Raw genomic sequence first — 16220 nt, 5'->3', positions numbered from 1 at the left:
GGGGAAGAAGAACAAACTGGGGAGGAAGGTGGAGAGAATGGTGCAGCAATGAAGGAGTGAAAGCCCAGAATCCCTGTGAATGTTCATTGAAACTAATAAAATTTAATAAAAAAAAAAACAAAGAAAAAAAAACATTACTGATAAATGTTGTTGTTTTTATGTACTGGCAAGTTGGGACTGACCCATAGTTGACCCTCCAGTGGATTTTCAGAGGCAGTAAATTACACAGGAGACTGCCCACCTTTTTCCTGCAGAGCAGCTGGTGGATTTGAACCACATGCCTTTGGTATGGCAGTGCAACTCCTTACCACTAGGCTACCAGAGCTCCTTAGTTCCAAATACAAAGGGAGGGGGGGGAAATACAATCTGTCTTTTGGCTGGATTGTAGGAATATGTGCCTGTCATTCCAAACTGTGATAATACTGAAGCCAAACAGTAACCAAGCAATGAGTCTTCCTGGTCTGAAATTTATGAAGTGGCTGAAGTTCATAACTTCCTGATGGTGACTCTTGTTATGAGGCTCATCCCTGTATATGTCTCCTCCTTCAAGATAAAGTCATTAAGTACTTTCTGAAGCCCTGCATGAATTATTCTAGGAGCTCTTAAAGAATCTCAATGATATTAGGTCAAAATTAAGGTAAGATAAACTCTGGTCCATCCCTCGAACCCTTTTGGCCTTACCTGGCTGCGGCCTTGCTGAGTAGGTCAGTCCACCTACTTTCAAGACTCTCTAACTGTCCAGTGATTTTCTCTCTATCAGCCAGCTCAGCTGACTGTGCTATTCTGCCCCCTTCTGCTTGAAGCATGTCTACTGTGGCCTTTCGATCATCCAGGAGCCGCTGGAGCAACTATTGCATATACATTTAAAGAGAACAAAAAAGCATTAACAAAGGGTCATTATTTTCAGTCTAAAATAGAAAGAAAAACAAAAATCCACTATGTCCTAAGTTGAAATGATTAAGAGTTTTTACAACCTTGTGAAAAAAACATGAGGTACAGTATAGTTGCTGCTGTTCACATAAACTTTTCAAACAATTAAATTTTCAAAAGGAAGAGTGATAGGGGACTTCCTTTGAACAAGAAAACAATGTACTGAAATGAAAATGAAATAGAAAAAGGCAGAATCTTGTACACAGCAGATAACATTTAGAATATTGCTAAGCCTGATAAACAAAAAACTTAAAGCAGTGGATGAAACATCAAAACAGGGTATACAAACAAAATTGTCTTAACACAGCATATGCCATAGCAAACTAGTGGGATAAAACTGAGGCTAGGTACTGTGAAGTTAGTCCTGCACCACCTTTACGACTGTTGCTTGAGTCTTCTATTATTGCCATAGTGATAACCCATCTCACTGAAGCTCTTCCTTTTTTCCAGCAACCCTCTACTTTACTAAACATGATGTCCTTCTCCAAGGATTGACCCATCCCGATGTAGCCAAAATGAGATGAAGGCCTGCCATCTAAGGAGAACCATGGCTGCACTTATTCTAAGACAGATCTGTCTCCTCCTCTGGTAGTCTACAGTATTTTTAGTATTTTTCTCCAACACTATGATCCAAATTCATCTTCTGTCATTCCTTCTTATTGCCCAGTTTTCACATGCCCATGCAGTGATCGGACACATCATGGTTTGTGTCAGACACACCCTATGCCTCAAAGTGATAGCTTTGTTTTTCAATACTTTAAAGAAGTCTTTTGCAATTGATTTGTCAAATACAGTATGTTGTTTAGGTTTCCTGACAGTGACTTCTAGGCTACACTAATAAAGGAAGATGACAAAATCAGATTTCACCTTTTTTTTTCAGAATCATACCAAACAGGTTAGGATCCTACTAAAACAGAACACTTCCCTGAAAATTTAAGGAAATGTGTTGTCTGCCGCTCCCTATGGCTGTTATAGTTTATGGTCCCAACATGCTCGCTTACCTTCTGTTCTTGGATCTGTGCTTTCACCACTTTATACTCAGCAGATGGAGGTTTCTGATTGGCTATAAGCTCCTCTGTGTCTGCCAACCAGCTGAGCAATGGCTCTAAAGCATCTTGAAACTTCCCACAATGCAACAAAGCCTCCTGTAGTTGTGCAATTCTTTGTGCAACCTATAGCACAGAAAGAAGGTTCATTATGAGAAAGAAGAGAGATATCTTAAAATTATGACTGACCCTTTTAGCAAGTACAGATCGCAATTATTAAATTTTTGTGTATTCAGGTTCCGGTGGAACCTTCTATTTAAATGCTGCCTCTTTTTCTGTGCTTCTGTTCACAGTACCTTGTTATCTCCTCGTCACTCACCTTTTTATTCAGTGTATTCCAGCGAGCATTGATCTCTTCCATGTCATGTTCCAAACCCTGCACGTCACAGTTTTTCCCCGCACTCTGAATCAATCCCTGGCCAAGTCCATTCACCTGCTGCAATTTCATCTGCAGGGGATCCACTTGTTCTTTCTGAAATGTCTGGATAACAGCAAATCAAAGACTTAATCTAAAGGCTAATAGATGTTCTACACTATAATGACTTGTTATTCTTGGTAGATCTTTTTTGTTCAATAAAGAAGTGCAAAGAATAAAAAGGAGTGTAAAAGAACAAAAGCAGGAAACATGTTATTTGCACAGGGCAGCGTCAAGGATAACGTGGTTTCCTGTTTCAGTAAACCTCCTATAGACATAATTACAGTTAGTTACTTTAACTCAGTGACGCCTGTGTGTGCATCTATGTTGCTTTAAACCCAGTTTGTTTAATTTTTCTTGCAAAAAGCTAAAGGAAATAGAGAAGTATTATTCTCAAAATATCATCAAAGTGTGATATATATCTGTATTAAGCAGACAGAAGGAAACCAAATGACTAGTACTTAAGATTAAAAACCCCTTGGGGAATAGCTTTAACCATTGATATATACTGTCCATCTTTGACGGGGACTAATAACTCAATTAGAATGAACATATTAATGGCATCAAAAACATCAACCTCATAGTTAAATTCCCCTGTGGCCATTTAGTTTCATTCTATTCCAGGGCCACAGAGCACACAGTCAATAACTTTGAAACTGTACTCCTCTGGTTACAAGAGGAAATGAACTGATAACATTAAGAAATATCCTTAACTCCAAACACATAATCTAAATACAGGTGTATATTTGAAGAAAAAGAAATTAGGTGTGTGTACATGCATGCGTCATGCACACACACACACACACACACGATATTGCATCCCTGTCCATTATGAAACATGCAATTTTAAAACAATGGGAATACATGTAACAAAACCTGTACACTTATTTCAGCTCTTTCTAAATGCCATTGTTTCATAATGGACACAGGTCTCTAGAACCATTAAAAGGACACAAAAATGATCAGAAGAATAGTATCTCTACCACAGGAGTGATATTAAGGAAGATGAAATAATTACGCCTCTAAAATCAGATTTCTTTTAATTATCAAGAGAATAAAAAGAATCATAGTAAGCCTGCCTACATTTGTTTCCAATTTTTACTTCCATAAAAAGTTTCTTCAGTTTTAGTGAGACAAGTGAATCAATTAAGGCCAGAGGATGACAGAAAAAAAGGACATAAATTTTAAAAGAAGGTGCAAGGTCAGGCAGTAATTTGTTCTGTTGTGTTCATGTTGCTACGTGTCAGAAGTGACTTGAGAGTACCAAACAGGTGCGACCTATATAACACTGAAAGGTTAGAAGTTCAAGTCCATCCAGATGCATCGCAGAAGAAAGGCTTGGTGATCTTATAAATGGATCCTAGCTAAATAAATGAGCCTCCAGGAAAGGGAAGGAAAGGCCCTGGGACACTGAAAGGCAAGGCCGCACAGGTAAATTACAAGAGCACTTCATTGTATATTAGAATTTTTTTACACCATATTTTGTTAGGTAACACAGGCAGCTCAGTTTTAAAAAGTCACATTTTCCCAAGAACATGGTTCCCAGAAAAAGCAAGTGCTATAATGCTATATGAAAATATTAAGATGTTTTCACTATAGAAAAGTTAAAGGAGTAAAAACCAAAAAAAATGTTTAAATTGTTCTTTTAAAAAAATAATGATAGAGTTTGAAACTAGAAAGAAAAATAAATGAGAAAGTTAAGAGAGAAAATGTCAAGTCCACATTGCAGAGTTTATCTAAATGCTTTCATCTAAATGCAAAGCCTGTGTTACATTTTTCCTGTGCTGTCTAGTAACAAACAATAGCCACTAACTAACTATACATGGCTATTTAAGTTCAAATTAATTACTTCAAAAATTAAAAATGCAGTTCCTTAGTCAAAGATAGACATTTTATGTGGCTAACACGTGCCTAATGCCTCCTGCACCAGAGAACACAAGTATAAAATATCTCCATCTCTGCATGAAGTTCTATTGGACAGTGCTATAAATGATACAGAAAAGCATTCTTTAAATAGATTTAGAATTTTTCATATACTAAAGTTTAAAAAATTTTAGATTACTTTGTTTATGGTCATTTCCTATAGAAGCATTAGGTTTGCTTTCAACGTTTCCTACCTCTAACTCTGTGGACTAGATGACAGGGCCAGTGAGTACGTGTCTCCTAATTTCCAAGAAGTTTAAAAATATGTAAGATTCCTTCTGAATAAATACTATCTTGATATTTACTTTAAATACAACTGAACAGAAAATAAATTTGAACACATTCCACTTCCTTTCCCCAAGTTCCAAATAAAGCTGTTTTGCAAACTCAGTGCTTTCAGCTACATTAAAATTCCTACTCCTTAGTATCTCATATACTGTAAAATAGGACTGTTCCATGTTATTAACTAACCAGCACTGACAGACACTTTCCAGAGCAGCCCAATAGTAAGTAGAAACTATTACAAGACTGTAAACTGCAACAGGGACATAAAACAGAAAACTTCTTAAAGAACTTCTTAAAAGATGTTGACTATGTTTGGTAATAGCACAACTCTCCTACTTTTCATCCTGACTTTATTTCGGGTCCATCCTACTTTTTTTCTAGATCTTCAAAAATGTCTTTGGAGGACTAGGGAGATAACTGTTCTTGGAACTCTTCTTCAATTCCATTCATGCCCATAGTTTTAAATATTAACCATGACCCAAATACATACCAACCCTTCTGAACTGTAAAAGGATTTCTGGTCAGAGTTGTTAAAGCACTTGGCTGCTAATACAAAGGTCAGTAGTTTGAAGCATTAGCTGTTCTACAGGAGAAAGATGTGGAAATTTTCTTTTGCAAATACTACAGAACTGTTTAAAAGGAATATACGATTAGGCATTGTTTGTATAACAAAAGTCCAGAATAAGAGGTGCACTGCGTAGTGAACTGGGGGAGGGGTGGAGTAGGAGGAAATTATGCAAAAATAAATGTTTAAAAAAAGTGAACTGAGGGTTATGGAGGAAAATTTTCAAAAATGAAAATCAAACTTCTCTGTAAACTTTAGTTAAAATCACAAATTAAAAAAATCAACAAAACTTGGAAGCTCTGGTGGACTAGTGGCGAGCAGCTGCACTGCAATACCAAAGATATGAGGTTCGAATACACAAGATACTCTACTGGAGAAGGAGGGGCAATCTCCTCCTGTACCAACCAGTCAGATCTGATTTGACGGCACAAACACATAAAATAATAAAATAAAATAAATCAACAAAAAAAGAAATCCTCTAGGGCATTTCTACTCTAACCTATGTAAGTGCAATGAGTCAGAATCAACTCCAGGGTAATGGATTTTTGGGTCTTTGTTTCAAATCTATATATCCAACTGGTTTCCTGATATCTCTACGTAAACCAATCACAGGTACCTTGACCCTAACAGTTCTAAAACCAAACCGTGTATTCTACTTGTTCTTTCCTCTGAATCTGTTCCTTCTCTAAATTTACAAATGACTACTGCTATTCCCTATCCACTTATTTGTGCTAATCAGAAATTATCCTTGATTTATTAATGAATCCTTTCTTACACCCTTAACATGTATTATTATATCCTACATGTAATCAGTTCTAATGGATCCTCTCTACAAAATATATCCGGAATCTACCCAAGTGTCTTCATGTCCACTGAGAAGTCTACAACCCGGGCCACCCGGACAACTGCAGTGCGCTAGCAGGACTCTCCACTCTGCCCTCGATCCCATGCCACTCACATTATATACACACGAGACAGTGTGATTGCTTTTTCATTTGCAAACCATTTGATGTTTTCTGTATTCAATGGAAATTATTGTAATAGATGCTAATAAAATATAATACAAAGAAACCTGAGACTTCAAAATGGCAAACAGTGTGGGCAATGGGTACTGTCAATGTATTTTCTCCATTTTTAGGCTAAGAGTTGCTGTTGTTGTTAAGTGTCACTGAGTCATAGACAACTCATAGCGACCCTTTGAACGAAAGACCTGAACACTTGCATAACTTTCATCATTTTCCCAAGTTCATAGAGTTTCTGACAACAAGCTATTTCAGAAGTGGATGCCACTCCTGCTTCCAAGCTTCTTTTAATCGGGGAGCTCCACCAAACACTGTCCAGCATGGGTAACCATTATTGCATTTGACACATCAATGTTACAGTGTTTAGCATCACAGCATCCATGAGTTACCTCTGTACAGCAAATGGACAGTACTATACCACTTAGAAGAATGTTTTAATAAAAACTTTTAAAAAATCTAGACCAAATCATTCCATGTCTCTACTTAAAATCATTTAACAGCTTCCTATATATTTTAAAGTACATTCAAAACTACTTACTTAGTCCATGCATCACTCAACTTCTTCTAGCTTTTCACCTTTAACTCTAAGACACTCTTCTCCTTATTCACTGTGTTCTAGCCACTTGGCCTTTTAAAGTTCTATCATTCCAACCTCTTCCTGACTTGCATCTCCTTTGTCTGGAATTTTCTGCCTAAATAACTTTATTCCTTAGCCTTTGGTTTTAAAATTCTTTTCCTGTTGTTGTTATGTACCATCATGTTAGGACTGACTCAGAGCTGACCCTCCAGCAGGTATCCAGGGGCAGTTAAACACAGGAGAGGAGACTGCCCATTTTTCTCCCATGGAGCAACTGGCAGATTCTAACTGCACCAAACTGAAATGAAATCACTTAATTATAATTACTTTTCACGCAAAGCATTTATCACAATTTATAATTACCATACATATTTCTATGATTCTTCCCCTTTGTCTCCCAATATCTGTCTCCCTTACAGTAGTTATGTCATACAATAACACAGACATTTCACTTTTATTCACTTTAAGAGTCCCACTACTTGGCACAGTGAGGGTAACCCAAAAAATATTTACACAGCAAATTAATGAATCCTTGTACACATGATGTTAGAGAAAGCAAACCAATCCATAAATGTTCTGCTGAGCATTCAAAACACAGAATTGGTATTTTGGGCCCTCCAAATTTTGTCTCAAAAGGAGTCTCTTAGCAGGTTTTAATGTTTCAGAACAGTTTTACACAAAACTTTTTTCCTTTTTTTGATCCAGTAACTTGAAATAAGACTGGAGAAGTGGGAAAATAGAGGATTTAAATAACCACAGACTGCTTGCTTAAGATCCTATAATAGAAATAGAGAAAAGTTCTAGCATCTATTCTACTATTCTTTTATGAGGATGTTTATATAAATTTAAATCATAATATGCATATATGCAGGTTACTGAGATCTTAGTGTCAATTTCAAATTTTATAAAAGTCAGAAAACACACAGTGACATTGCAGGTGAAACCACCATAACTCAGTTATGCTGTGGCAAAGCAGACATTGTGCAGCAGATAGTTTTAATTGCTGGAGTTACATGTCTAATAGTTGTTCTAGAAGACTAAGGGTGCCCTGAGGTGGTACACCAGCAGTGATGAGAGTACTCACCTTTTTCACCCACCTTCTCATAGTATCACTGGATATTCGGGAGATTGGTATCTACTCATTCCTTCAGTTAGTCAATTACTGACCACTCTGAAGAAAGCATTGTTTTGGGGCTGTTGCTCTCACTGCCCTTGAGAAAGGATTGACTCTGGAGCCATAACTCCTTCATGCCTTACTACTGACTACCAATCATCAAAGGACACCTGGGCAGTTAAGGGTACAGAAGGCTGTAAATGTCAAATTCCTCAGGGAGGAACCTATTTTGTTCTCTAACATTAAGAATCTTCAAATCTTAGGGCTAAAAGTTTATTTACCTAATTATCTTCTTTCACAGATTAGGAAGAGATCCGGGAGATAGAGTCACTTCTGTAAAGACAGTGGCACTTTGACAAGATTACTTAAAATATCTCTGCTTTATTTCTCAGTGGCTTTACAAAATAAAGTGCTGTTATCCAAGTATCTATACAATGCTTTCACCCAAAATATTCTGGCAAGTTTCAATATACCCAGTGAATGAACTGTTAATATGTCTGGTGCTTTAAATGTGTTACCTCATTTTACACTCATAATCCTCACAAAGGTTCACTTTGACAAAGAAGGAAACAAGAGACTTGGAATTTCTAAATTTTTCTTGAGTCATTAATCCAGGGTCTAACTCCAAACCTCACTATCCGACATATCCTTGGGCTACAGTATCATGGAATGAAACAGGATCGTTGTCTATTTCAAAAGCAAAATCACCTTTCCCTGGTAGTAACTTTCCCCCCACCAAATAAATGTAAACCAACAATTGCTCACATTCTAATTAACCTTAGATTTGGTTTATCTGAATAAAAAAGAATAGAAATTATGAAGCTTTCCACCTTACCAAAGCAAAATTTATTTTCATTTCCATCAGTTTCCCAAAAACTAAAAATCAGAAAGTGTCAGTCCAAGAAATAAAAATAAAAAAGAAATATATATAAAAGCACTCTGTGCCATTTCTGATCACTACTAAGAGAATTTGCAAATTTCACTTTAATCCTCATATCTTTCCCCACAACAAAATGAGCCACTATTACCTCATTTGAACTTAATCCATCAGTTGCAGTCAGAGGCACTTGCTGGTGTGGGACTGTGCCAGTCATCTCTTTAATCTCAAATGCTGAGGAATCAAGGTTTTCCTTGACCCACGTTCCACCAGGGGAAGCCTCCACCTGTATAGGAATTCCTTCTTCTGAGATAGGCACTGAATTGGTTTGGCAAGTATTGCCCACTAAGGAGCCTCCAGCAGAGAGAAATTCCCCTATAGTAGGCACTGCAACAGTCAGGGAAGCAGGTTCCTCTGGGGTATCGTCTGGGGCAGCAGGCCCCTCAGGGATACTGTCTTCATCTGGAGCAGGCACTGCAGTAGCTGGGGGGGCAGGCTCCTCTGGAGGGGACAATGCAACATTTGGGGCAGCAGGCCCCTCTGGGGTATTATCTTCATTTGGAGCAGGCACTGCAGTAGCTAGGGGGGCAGGCTCCTCTGGAGGGGACAATGCAGCAACTGGGACAGCAGAACCCTCTGGGGTTTTATTCTCATCTAGAGCAGGTATTGCAACAGCCAGGGCAGCAGGTTCTTCTGAAGAGGTCAATGTGACATGTGGGGGAACAAGCCCTTCTGGGGTGTCATCCTCATGTGCGGTGTCAGGCTCCTCTGGGTCAGGCACTGCAGCAGCTAGGGTGGTGGGCCCTTTTGGAGAAGGCACACCAACATTTTGGGCAGGCACTGTAGTAGCTGGGGTGTCCCCCTCTTCTGGGGCAGGCACTCCAATCACTGGGACAGCAAGGTCCTCAGGAGCATGCACTGCAGCAGCTGGCGTGATGGGCCTCTGTGCAGTGTCATCCGCCTCGATGGTGGGATATGGAGCAGTGACACCAATACCCTCTGTGGAAGGGTCTGCAACAGCTGGGATATCTTCTGCGATGGCTACTGCAGCAGCAGGAACAGCACCCTCTAAAGAGGATACTACAGCAACTGGAGCAGTCCTCTCTAGAGCAGGCACTATGGCTGGTGCAGCAGCCCCCTTTGGGGCTGATACTGTAACAGTTGAAACACCTTCCTCTGTGGTATCCACTGCAGCAGCTGGCATGTCCTCCTCTGAGGCAAGCACTGCAGCAGATGCAGCAGTTCCTTCTGAGGCAGGTACTACAGCAGCTGGGTTATCCGTCTCTGTGGTGTCCACTGCAGCAGCTGGGACTTGTGCCTCTATGGTATCCATTGCAGTAGCTGAAACATTCCCCTCTGGAGCAGGGATCACAGCAGCTATAGTGACCTCCTCTATGGTGGACACTATAGCAGCAGCTGTAGTAGCTGTTTCTGGGATAGACACTGTAATAGGCAAGGCAGCAGGTCCCTCAAGGGCAGGCAGTACAATGACAAGGTCATTGCCCTTTTGGGTGGGCACTGCAGGAGCTGGGACAGGCTTTTGTGGGACGGGCTTGCATTCCTCTAAAACTGATACACTAGTACTAACTTGTTCCTCCTGAAAGAAATCTAGCAATGAATCAATGTCTTGCAATTCTCTCTCTTCTCCCTCTGATGCCATATTCTGCACAGACTTGATGTCATTCATAGATTTGAGTCCTCCAACCAGTACACTCAGGATCTCTGATGCTGGGGACTCCCTCTGGAGACTATGGGAGATCTGCTCTGGGGAATCACTGTGAAAATGTGCTGGTGCTTGATCCATCAAAGGGGTGGCTTCAGAATTCAGCTCTTCATCAACATCATGGCAGACGTTCTCCACGGACAACAGTTTGCAAAAGTTTGCATTACTTGAGAAAGCTGGGCTATCATTTTTTTGATCTCCAGGTCCCTGCTCACTTTCCAAGTGAATCTCATCTGTTAATAAATGTGAATCACATGATAATACCTGTACTTCAGGTTCTGAGACAGTATCTGTTAGTTCATCGTTAAAAGCAGAACTGAGGGAAACCCTCTCAACAAGTTCCTCAGCATTCGCCTCAATTTGATGGCACTCTACCTGGGACAAGTTGCCATTTTCTTTGGCCAGCTCAGAAGTCATAGAGCTTGATAAATTTTCTTCAAAAGAAGCCCTGTGTTCAGAGCTTGGTAATTTTTCTAAGTTCAGCTTTCCTACTGACTCGAGATTAGTTGGTTGTCTGAACTTAAATTCTCCTGCAGTTTCGGGGCTAAAAGGCACTTTTTTACACTCCTCCTCACTAACAGTGGAAGTGTTCCTCGTGGTATCAGGGTGAGTAATAAGTTCTATAGCATCAGGCACCTGAGAAGAATCCAGGGCATTAAAATATGTACAATCCAATTCAGCATCACAGTCCTTTACCTTTGCATCGAAAAAGTCTATATGTTGTTCCTTTTCCAAGGTAGCTTCTGGAAAATTACTAATTATAAGTGAATTTTCTGCATCCTGGAATGGGGCCAGCCCTTCAGAAGAGGCTTGATTCTCCAGCTCAACTAGAGGCATTACTTCTTCACATAAACATTCCTTTTCAAGTTCAAGAAACATTTGTACTGAATCTGTATCAGAGAGCTCTTCAGCATTGCCAGGACCAACAATCCATTCTAAATCTGAAACAAGGTCCTCTAGTCCCTGAATGGTTCTGTTTTCAAGCTCATGTACAGTACCTTCACCTGAGGGAACACAACTGCAATTAGAGGGTATATCCTTGGGAACAGAAGCCAAATGGTCCTTAGCTAGCTGTGGGTCATCAGAGTAACAGATCTGATCACAGTGGTCCAAAGTTTCTAAGACAGTAGCTGAATAATCAGCTCCATCCTCTGTCAGAATTGCAGAGTCTGCCTGTTCCTTTTCTTCAGAAATATCTGCCAGACTGTTCTTTTTCTCATCTGCTATTACAAAAGTCTTTCTTTTTTCTGACAGTTTCTCTTCCTCCCACTCTTCCTCAGCCTCCATCATGATCCATCGCTCATCCTCCTCAAACTTTAACTCAGACTCTGTTTTCTCTCTCAGGGTGGGGGTTATGAGAATATGTAATTCTGGATCTAAGAGCTCTTCGCTCAGGCAAGGAGAGAGAGGTGGCATTTCCACAGTGCAGGCTGTGTCCCCAAGGGGGTGCTGCTTCTCACTGACGCCTCCCTTAGAAAAACTTTTCATGGCCCTGGGCCAGGTTGCACTTGAGAATCTGTGTTCCTGCATTACATCTGTGTTACCACTTGCTGCTGCAGCCTCTGATTCCAGAGGCTGAAATTCATGAGGCGAGCTCTCGCAATGTGGCTGAAATCTTAAATCCTGGCAGTCTCCACTTAAGTTTTTCACATCCTGCACTTCTGGAATACCTATGGATTTGGTCATATGTTCCAGAGTGACTGTCTCTGACTGAGGTTCTCTATGGTCCAAATTACCAGAGCTTTCTGTTAATACAGAACTGGATTCCCTCTTGTCTTGCAAGGAAGGATTTGAAGCACCAGCTTCTGAAACCTCACTGAGAGAAGCCTCCATCCTTTCTGCAAATTCTGGGAAGTTGGGTGGCATGAAGGACTTCCAAGACCTTCTGTTAACGTTATCTTTGCGTTCTGCATTTGGACGCCTTCTGGATGGAACAGGTGCTGATTTCTGCACATCACTGCTTAGCTTCAGTGCATCAAAAATTATTCTCTCATCCAGCTTTTTGCTTTCTGGTGCTCGAGACTCAAATACATTAGATGCTGCTCCTAATGTACCATTGCTGGAGAGAGTGCTTCCTTCCATTTTTTCCATGGTGCTTTTCGAAGTCTGATTAAGTTTTGATCCCTGGTCAATTTGTTCATTTATCCTCATTGTATCATATATAGACCGCTGAGGGACATAGCAATCCTCTATATAGCCATCCTCTTCCTCTCCTTTCCCCAGGCAGGCGGGGTTCTGCCTTAAACAGTCTGGCCTGCTGAGTGGCTTACCCATACTTTTTCAATCAAGATGAACTATCAACCTTTTAAAAGTTTTTTTCACAGGTTCCCCAAAATGCATTCTGCAAAATTTAAAAATTCTTTTACATGTTTATACTCCAAACCACCAATTGCATCTGTCCTCTAGAAAGGGCTGGAAGTCCCAGTTTGAAACTGTTCTGTTAGAAGCTCTAAGCCAACCAGTTTCCCCCACATAAGCTGGCAGATTCATAGTTGTTGACAGATAAATGATAGGATTTAATCAACAAACATAAAACAAATTCCTTGTATGGCTTTATAAAAGAACTCTGTTCTAATTCAGTCAGTAAGAATGAGCTGATCTTGACAAGTCTTATTCAGTATTTATTTCCACTTACTATCACTGAAGCAGAGTTGGAAGCAGCGAATTTATACCGACTGTGTCCTTCAGTAACAATGGCACAGCCTCTCTAAGTCTTCACGTATGGCCCAAGCTCCTAAGAATTCCTTTCATTTTATCCTCAGTCCCAGCCTTAGAGAGTCCAGCTGGTCTGAATTAGCCATTCCTCCTCCCTAGTTCGGGTGTTTGCATTTGAACTGGGTTGGCCGGGCGGATATTCCTGCAACTTTAAACACAGGAAGTCCTTCATTCGGGGCCAGCTTGGGGCTTCCTGTCTCCAAAACATCATGGCATTGTTGTGGCTCCCAGGCCAGCGTTGCGCTGTGGCCGCAAAAAGAGAGCGAGTGATGCCCACCCCTGGCCTTCAAGGAGGTGGGCAAGCTGCAGCAGGATCTGTCGGAGGGCCTCTCTCAGCGCGGCCCGCCCCACCGCGCCATGCCGCGCGCCCAGAGGGCCAGGGTCGCCTCACCGCAAGCTGGCAGGTGGCTCCGGCCGCGCCGGCCTCCGGTCCCGCGCTCAGGAAGTTAGTTTGTCCCTCTGGCAGCTGAGTCCCGTGTGCAGTGGGCGCCGCCTCCCCCGGCCCGCAGGCGCCTCGCCGTGGGCTGCATATCAAGCAGCCGCCTCTATTCTCCACCGTAGCTGCCGGCCCCGCGCCCCCGCCGTCCTCCCGCCCGCAGCTGTCACGGTCCCGGCATGCAAACTTCTGGCTGGGAACAAAAGGCTGTCCTCGGGCCGGGCGGGGGACAAGCCCTCCTCCTTCAAGGCCGCCGCTCGCCTGCCCGCTCGCTCGCTCGCAGCTCGCGGGAAGTGCTCGGCTGGCAGGCGGCTCTCCTCCCCCTGGCCCGCGCCGCCGCACGCCGCCCCGCCCGGGCAGCCCCCCTGGAAGCCTGGGAGCGCGAGGTGGAGAGCCAAGGGGAGCAGGGCGGAGGCGGAGCCTGGGTGGGGGCAGAGAAAAGGAGAGACTGGAGGGATGAAGGCGGGAGCCGGTCGAGAGGATTGGAAGCCAAGGCACCGAAGGAGGGGCTTTTGCAGAATTTGGACTGAAGAACCCAGGGCGCCATCCACTCGGCTCACGAAACCCACGCCCACTGGGCCCCTAGAAAGCACCGCCCCCCCCCCCAACAGGACGAGAGGAGTGGAACCGCACTAGCGTCTTCAATCTCCGCCGGCCGCGCAGCGCAAATCCCCTGACAAAGGGAAACCCCGCCCCCTACCGCTGGCCCGGCCTCCCGCCACCCCCTCCACGCTCCAACTGGCTGGGCTTTCGGCCCAATCTTAGGACGAGCGAACCCAGAAGGGGCACCCCCGCCTCCCCCCAACCAGCAGGCACTGGCAAGGGCCACCAGGGGCCCCTTCTGCTGGTAGGATCAATTCTGGTGGGGGTGGAGGTTGGGTAGGGGAGCTTGCGTGGCCCTCAGCTCCAGCTCCACAGCCAAACGCTGTTCTTAGTCCCTTCAATGTCACCTTTAGCGAGCCCCTGCATGGCCAAGAAACACTGCAGCCTTAAAGTGGGCACTTTTTTGGTGTCCACAGGAATTCAGCCAGGCTCAGAAACCAAGTTGTTGGATAAACTCTAGGCACACGCTCCTTTCCCTCTCTCCCCCGGGTACATCAAGTCTCGTACATTATCCCATCAGGATTTCTCCACACACAGACTCGAGTGGTGTCAATGACAAGCGGGTGGAGGCGGCAGTGATGCCAACAGTGGTGTAGAGCCCCACGCCCAAGCACCTGGGCTGCTTTATTGCTGCGCCTAAGTAAGAAACCTGAGCTCTGAAGCCAGCTGAAGAGCACTGCACTTCTACGTGGTAGTTCAAATCTAAAACTGGATAATAATGGAGGAAAAAAATAAATGATTCACACCTTGTCTTTAGTTTTTTGGTATTCAGAAAAGCTATCTAGTCACCTGGTAATGGTAAACAAAGAAAGCACAAAGGGCAGTCCAGGAAATTGTGTCGTCACCAGAGCAATGGTATTTCTGAAGGGACACAATACTCTACCTCTCTGTGAAAGCCCTTCTAGGATTTTATCGCAGGAAAAATAGTCTATCAAAATTCCCGAATCCTTGCTGTCAATATAGATGATAAAACTTGCAGAAAAGTTATTCCTAGCCATCACACATACAGTAAGTGAAGTATGGTCGAGACCAAGCATTGAAACTCAGGGCTAAGCCTCAGGCTTTCTTAAGGACTTCCGCAAGAAAGAGGTGTGGGATGAAGCTTGTGATCAGAATGAAGCAATCTACGCTGGACAAAACATCTCACACTTTATTTCTTACTTTAAAGAGGGTGCTGATCTGCCCACTCAAAACCAAAACTCTTTTCCAATCTGTAAAGGGAGTTGTCTTGACAGCCTTCTTTCTAGCTTTGTTTCAGAATCTTTAAAGGCATTATTTCACCATCAGTCTTGGTCCCCAGTGGATAAAAGGCCTCGCTGCTAACTGAAAAGTGGGCAGTTTGAACCCATCAACTCATCTGCAGGAGAAAGGGCAATTTGTTTCCATAAAAAATGTTAAACTCCGTCTTATATACAGGGTCAGGATGAGCAGGAATCAACTTGATGACAACAGGTTTTTTGTTTGCCCCGGAATCTGGTGTACTCCTGGTACTCTACTGCAAGGCACTGGGGAAAAATAGGGAAGGGTTTCTGGTCCTCTCCATGAAGAACAAACAGTAGAAAGAACCAAAGATGCTTGACCTAGAGAAGGTTCCACGCAGTATGATCAACATGAAGTATCTGAAAGGCTGGGACGTGGGAGGAAGAAGGAAGCCTGTTCTGGGTGTCTTAAGCTTAGCACATGAAGATCCAGGGCAGATTTCAACTCAGCAAATAACTTTCTCATAGCTATTCAAAGAAGAGGGTGTTCCCTAAAGTGGTGATTTTCCTGACTGGTGGGACTTGAACAGAAATTTAAGCAATAGCCATCACTTGGCAGAGATTTGGGGATGCATTTAAAGTCCTCTATCAGTTTGTCAGGATGAATTTTAAGATTTCTTCTAACTCTGGCACATTGTGATCCCAAGACTTGATCTGATCTGATGCTTAAAACTTCAGGAAACTTCAGTTTTTGGTTTTTTTTTAAACTTCAGTTTTAACTTTCCTTTCA

At 42.5% G+C, this 16220-nt stretch overlaps 1 protein-coding gene across 1 annotated transcript in view; it reads right to left on the bottom strand.

Annotated features, from left to right (window-relative positions):
• LOC102871467 (microtubule-actin cross-linking factor 1-like) overlaps positions 1–16220 on the bottom strand; it is a gene marked incomplete at its 3' end in the record, with an annotated part of 301457 nt that overhangs the window by 68893 nt on the left and 216344 nt on the right. Inside the window, 3 exon segments of the mRNA XM_006886487.1 lie at positions 682–848; positions 1932–2102; positions 2296–2457. Coding sequence (XP_006886549.1) covers positions 682–848; positions 1932–2102; positions 2296–2457 — 500 coding nt within the window.

Source organism: Elephantulus edwardii, unplaced genomic scaffold (assembly GCF_000299155.1).
Source record: "Elephantulus edwardii isolate Elephantulus edwardi_28Jun2011 unplaced genomic scaffold, EleEdw1.0 scaffold00049, whole genome shotgun sequence".
Taxonomy (NCBI): Eukaryota; Metazoa; Chordata; class Mammalia; order Macroscelidea; family Macroscelididae; genus Elephantulus; species Elephantulus edwardii.
This window is presented reverse-complemented; position numbering and strand designations above follow the sequence as displayed.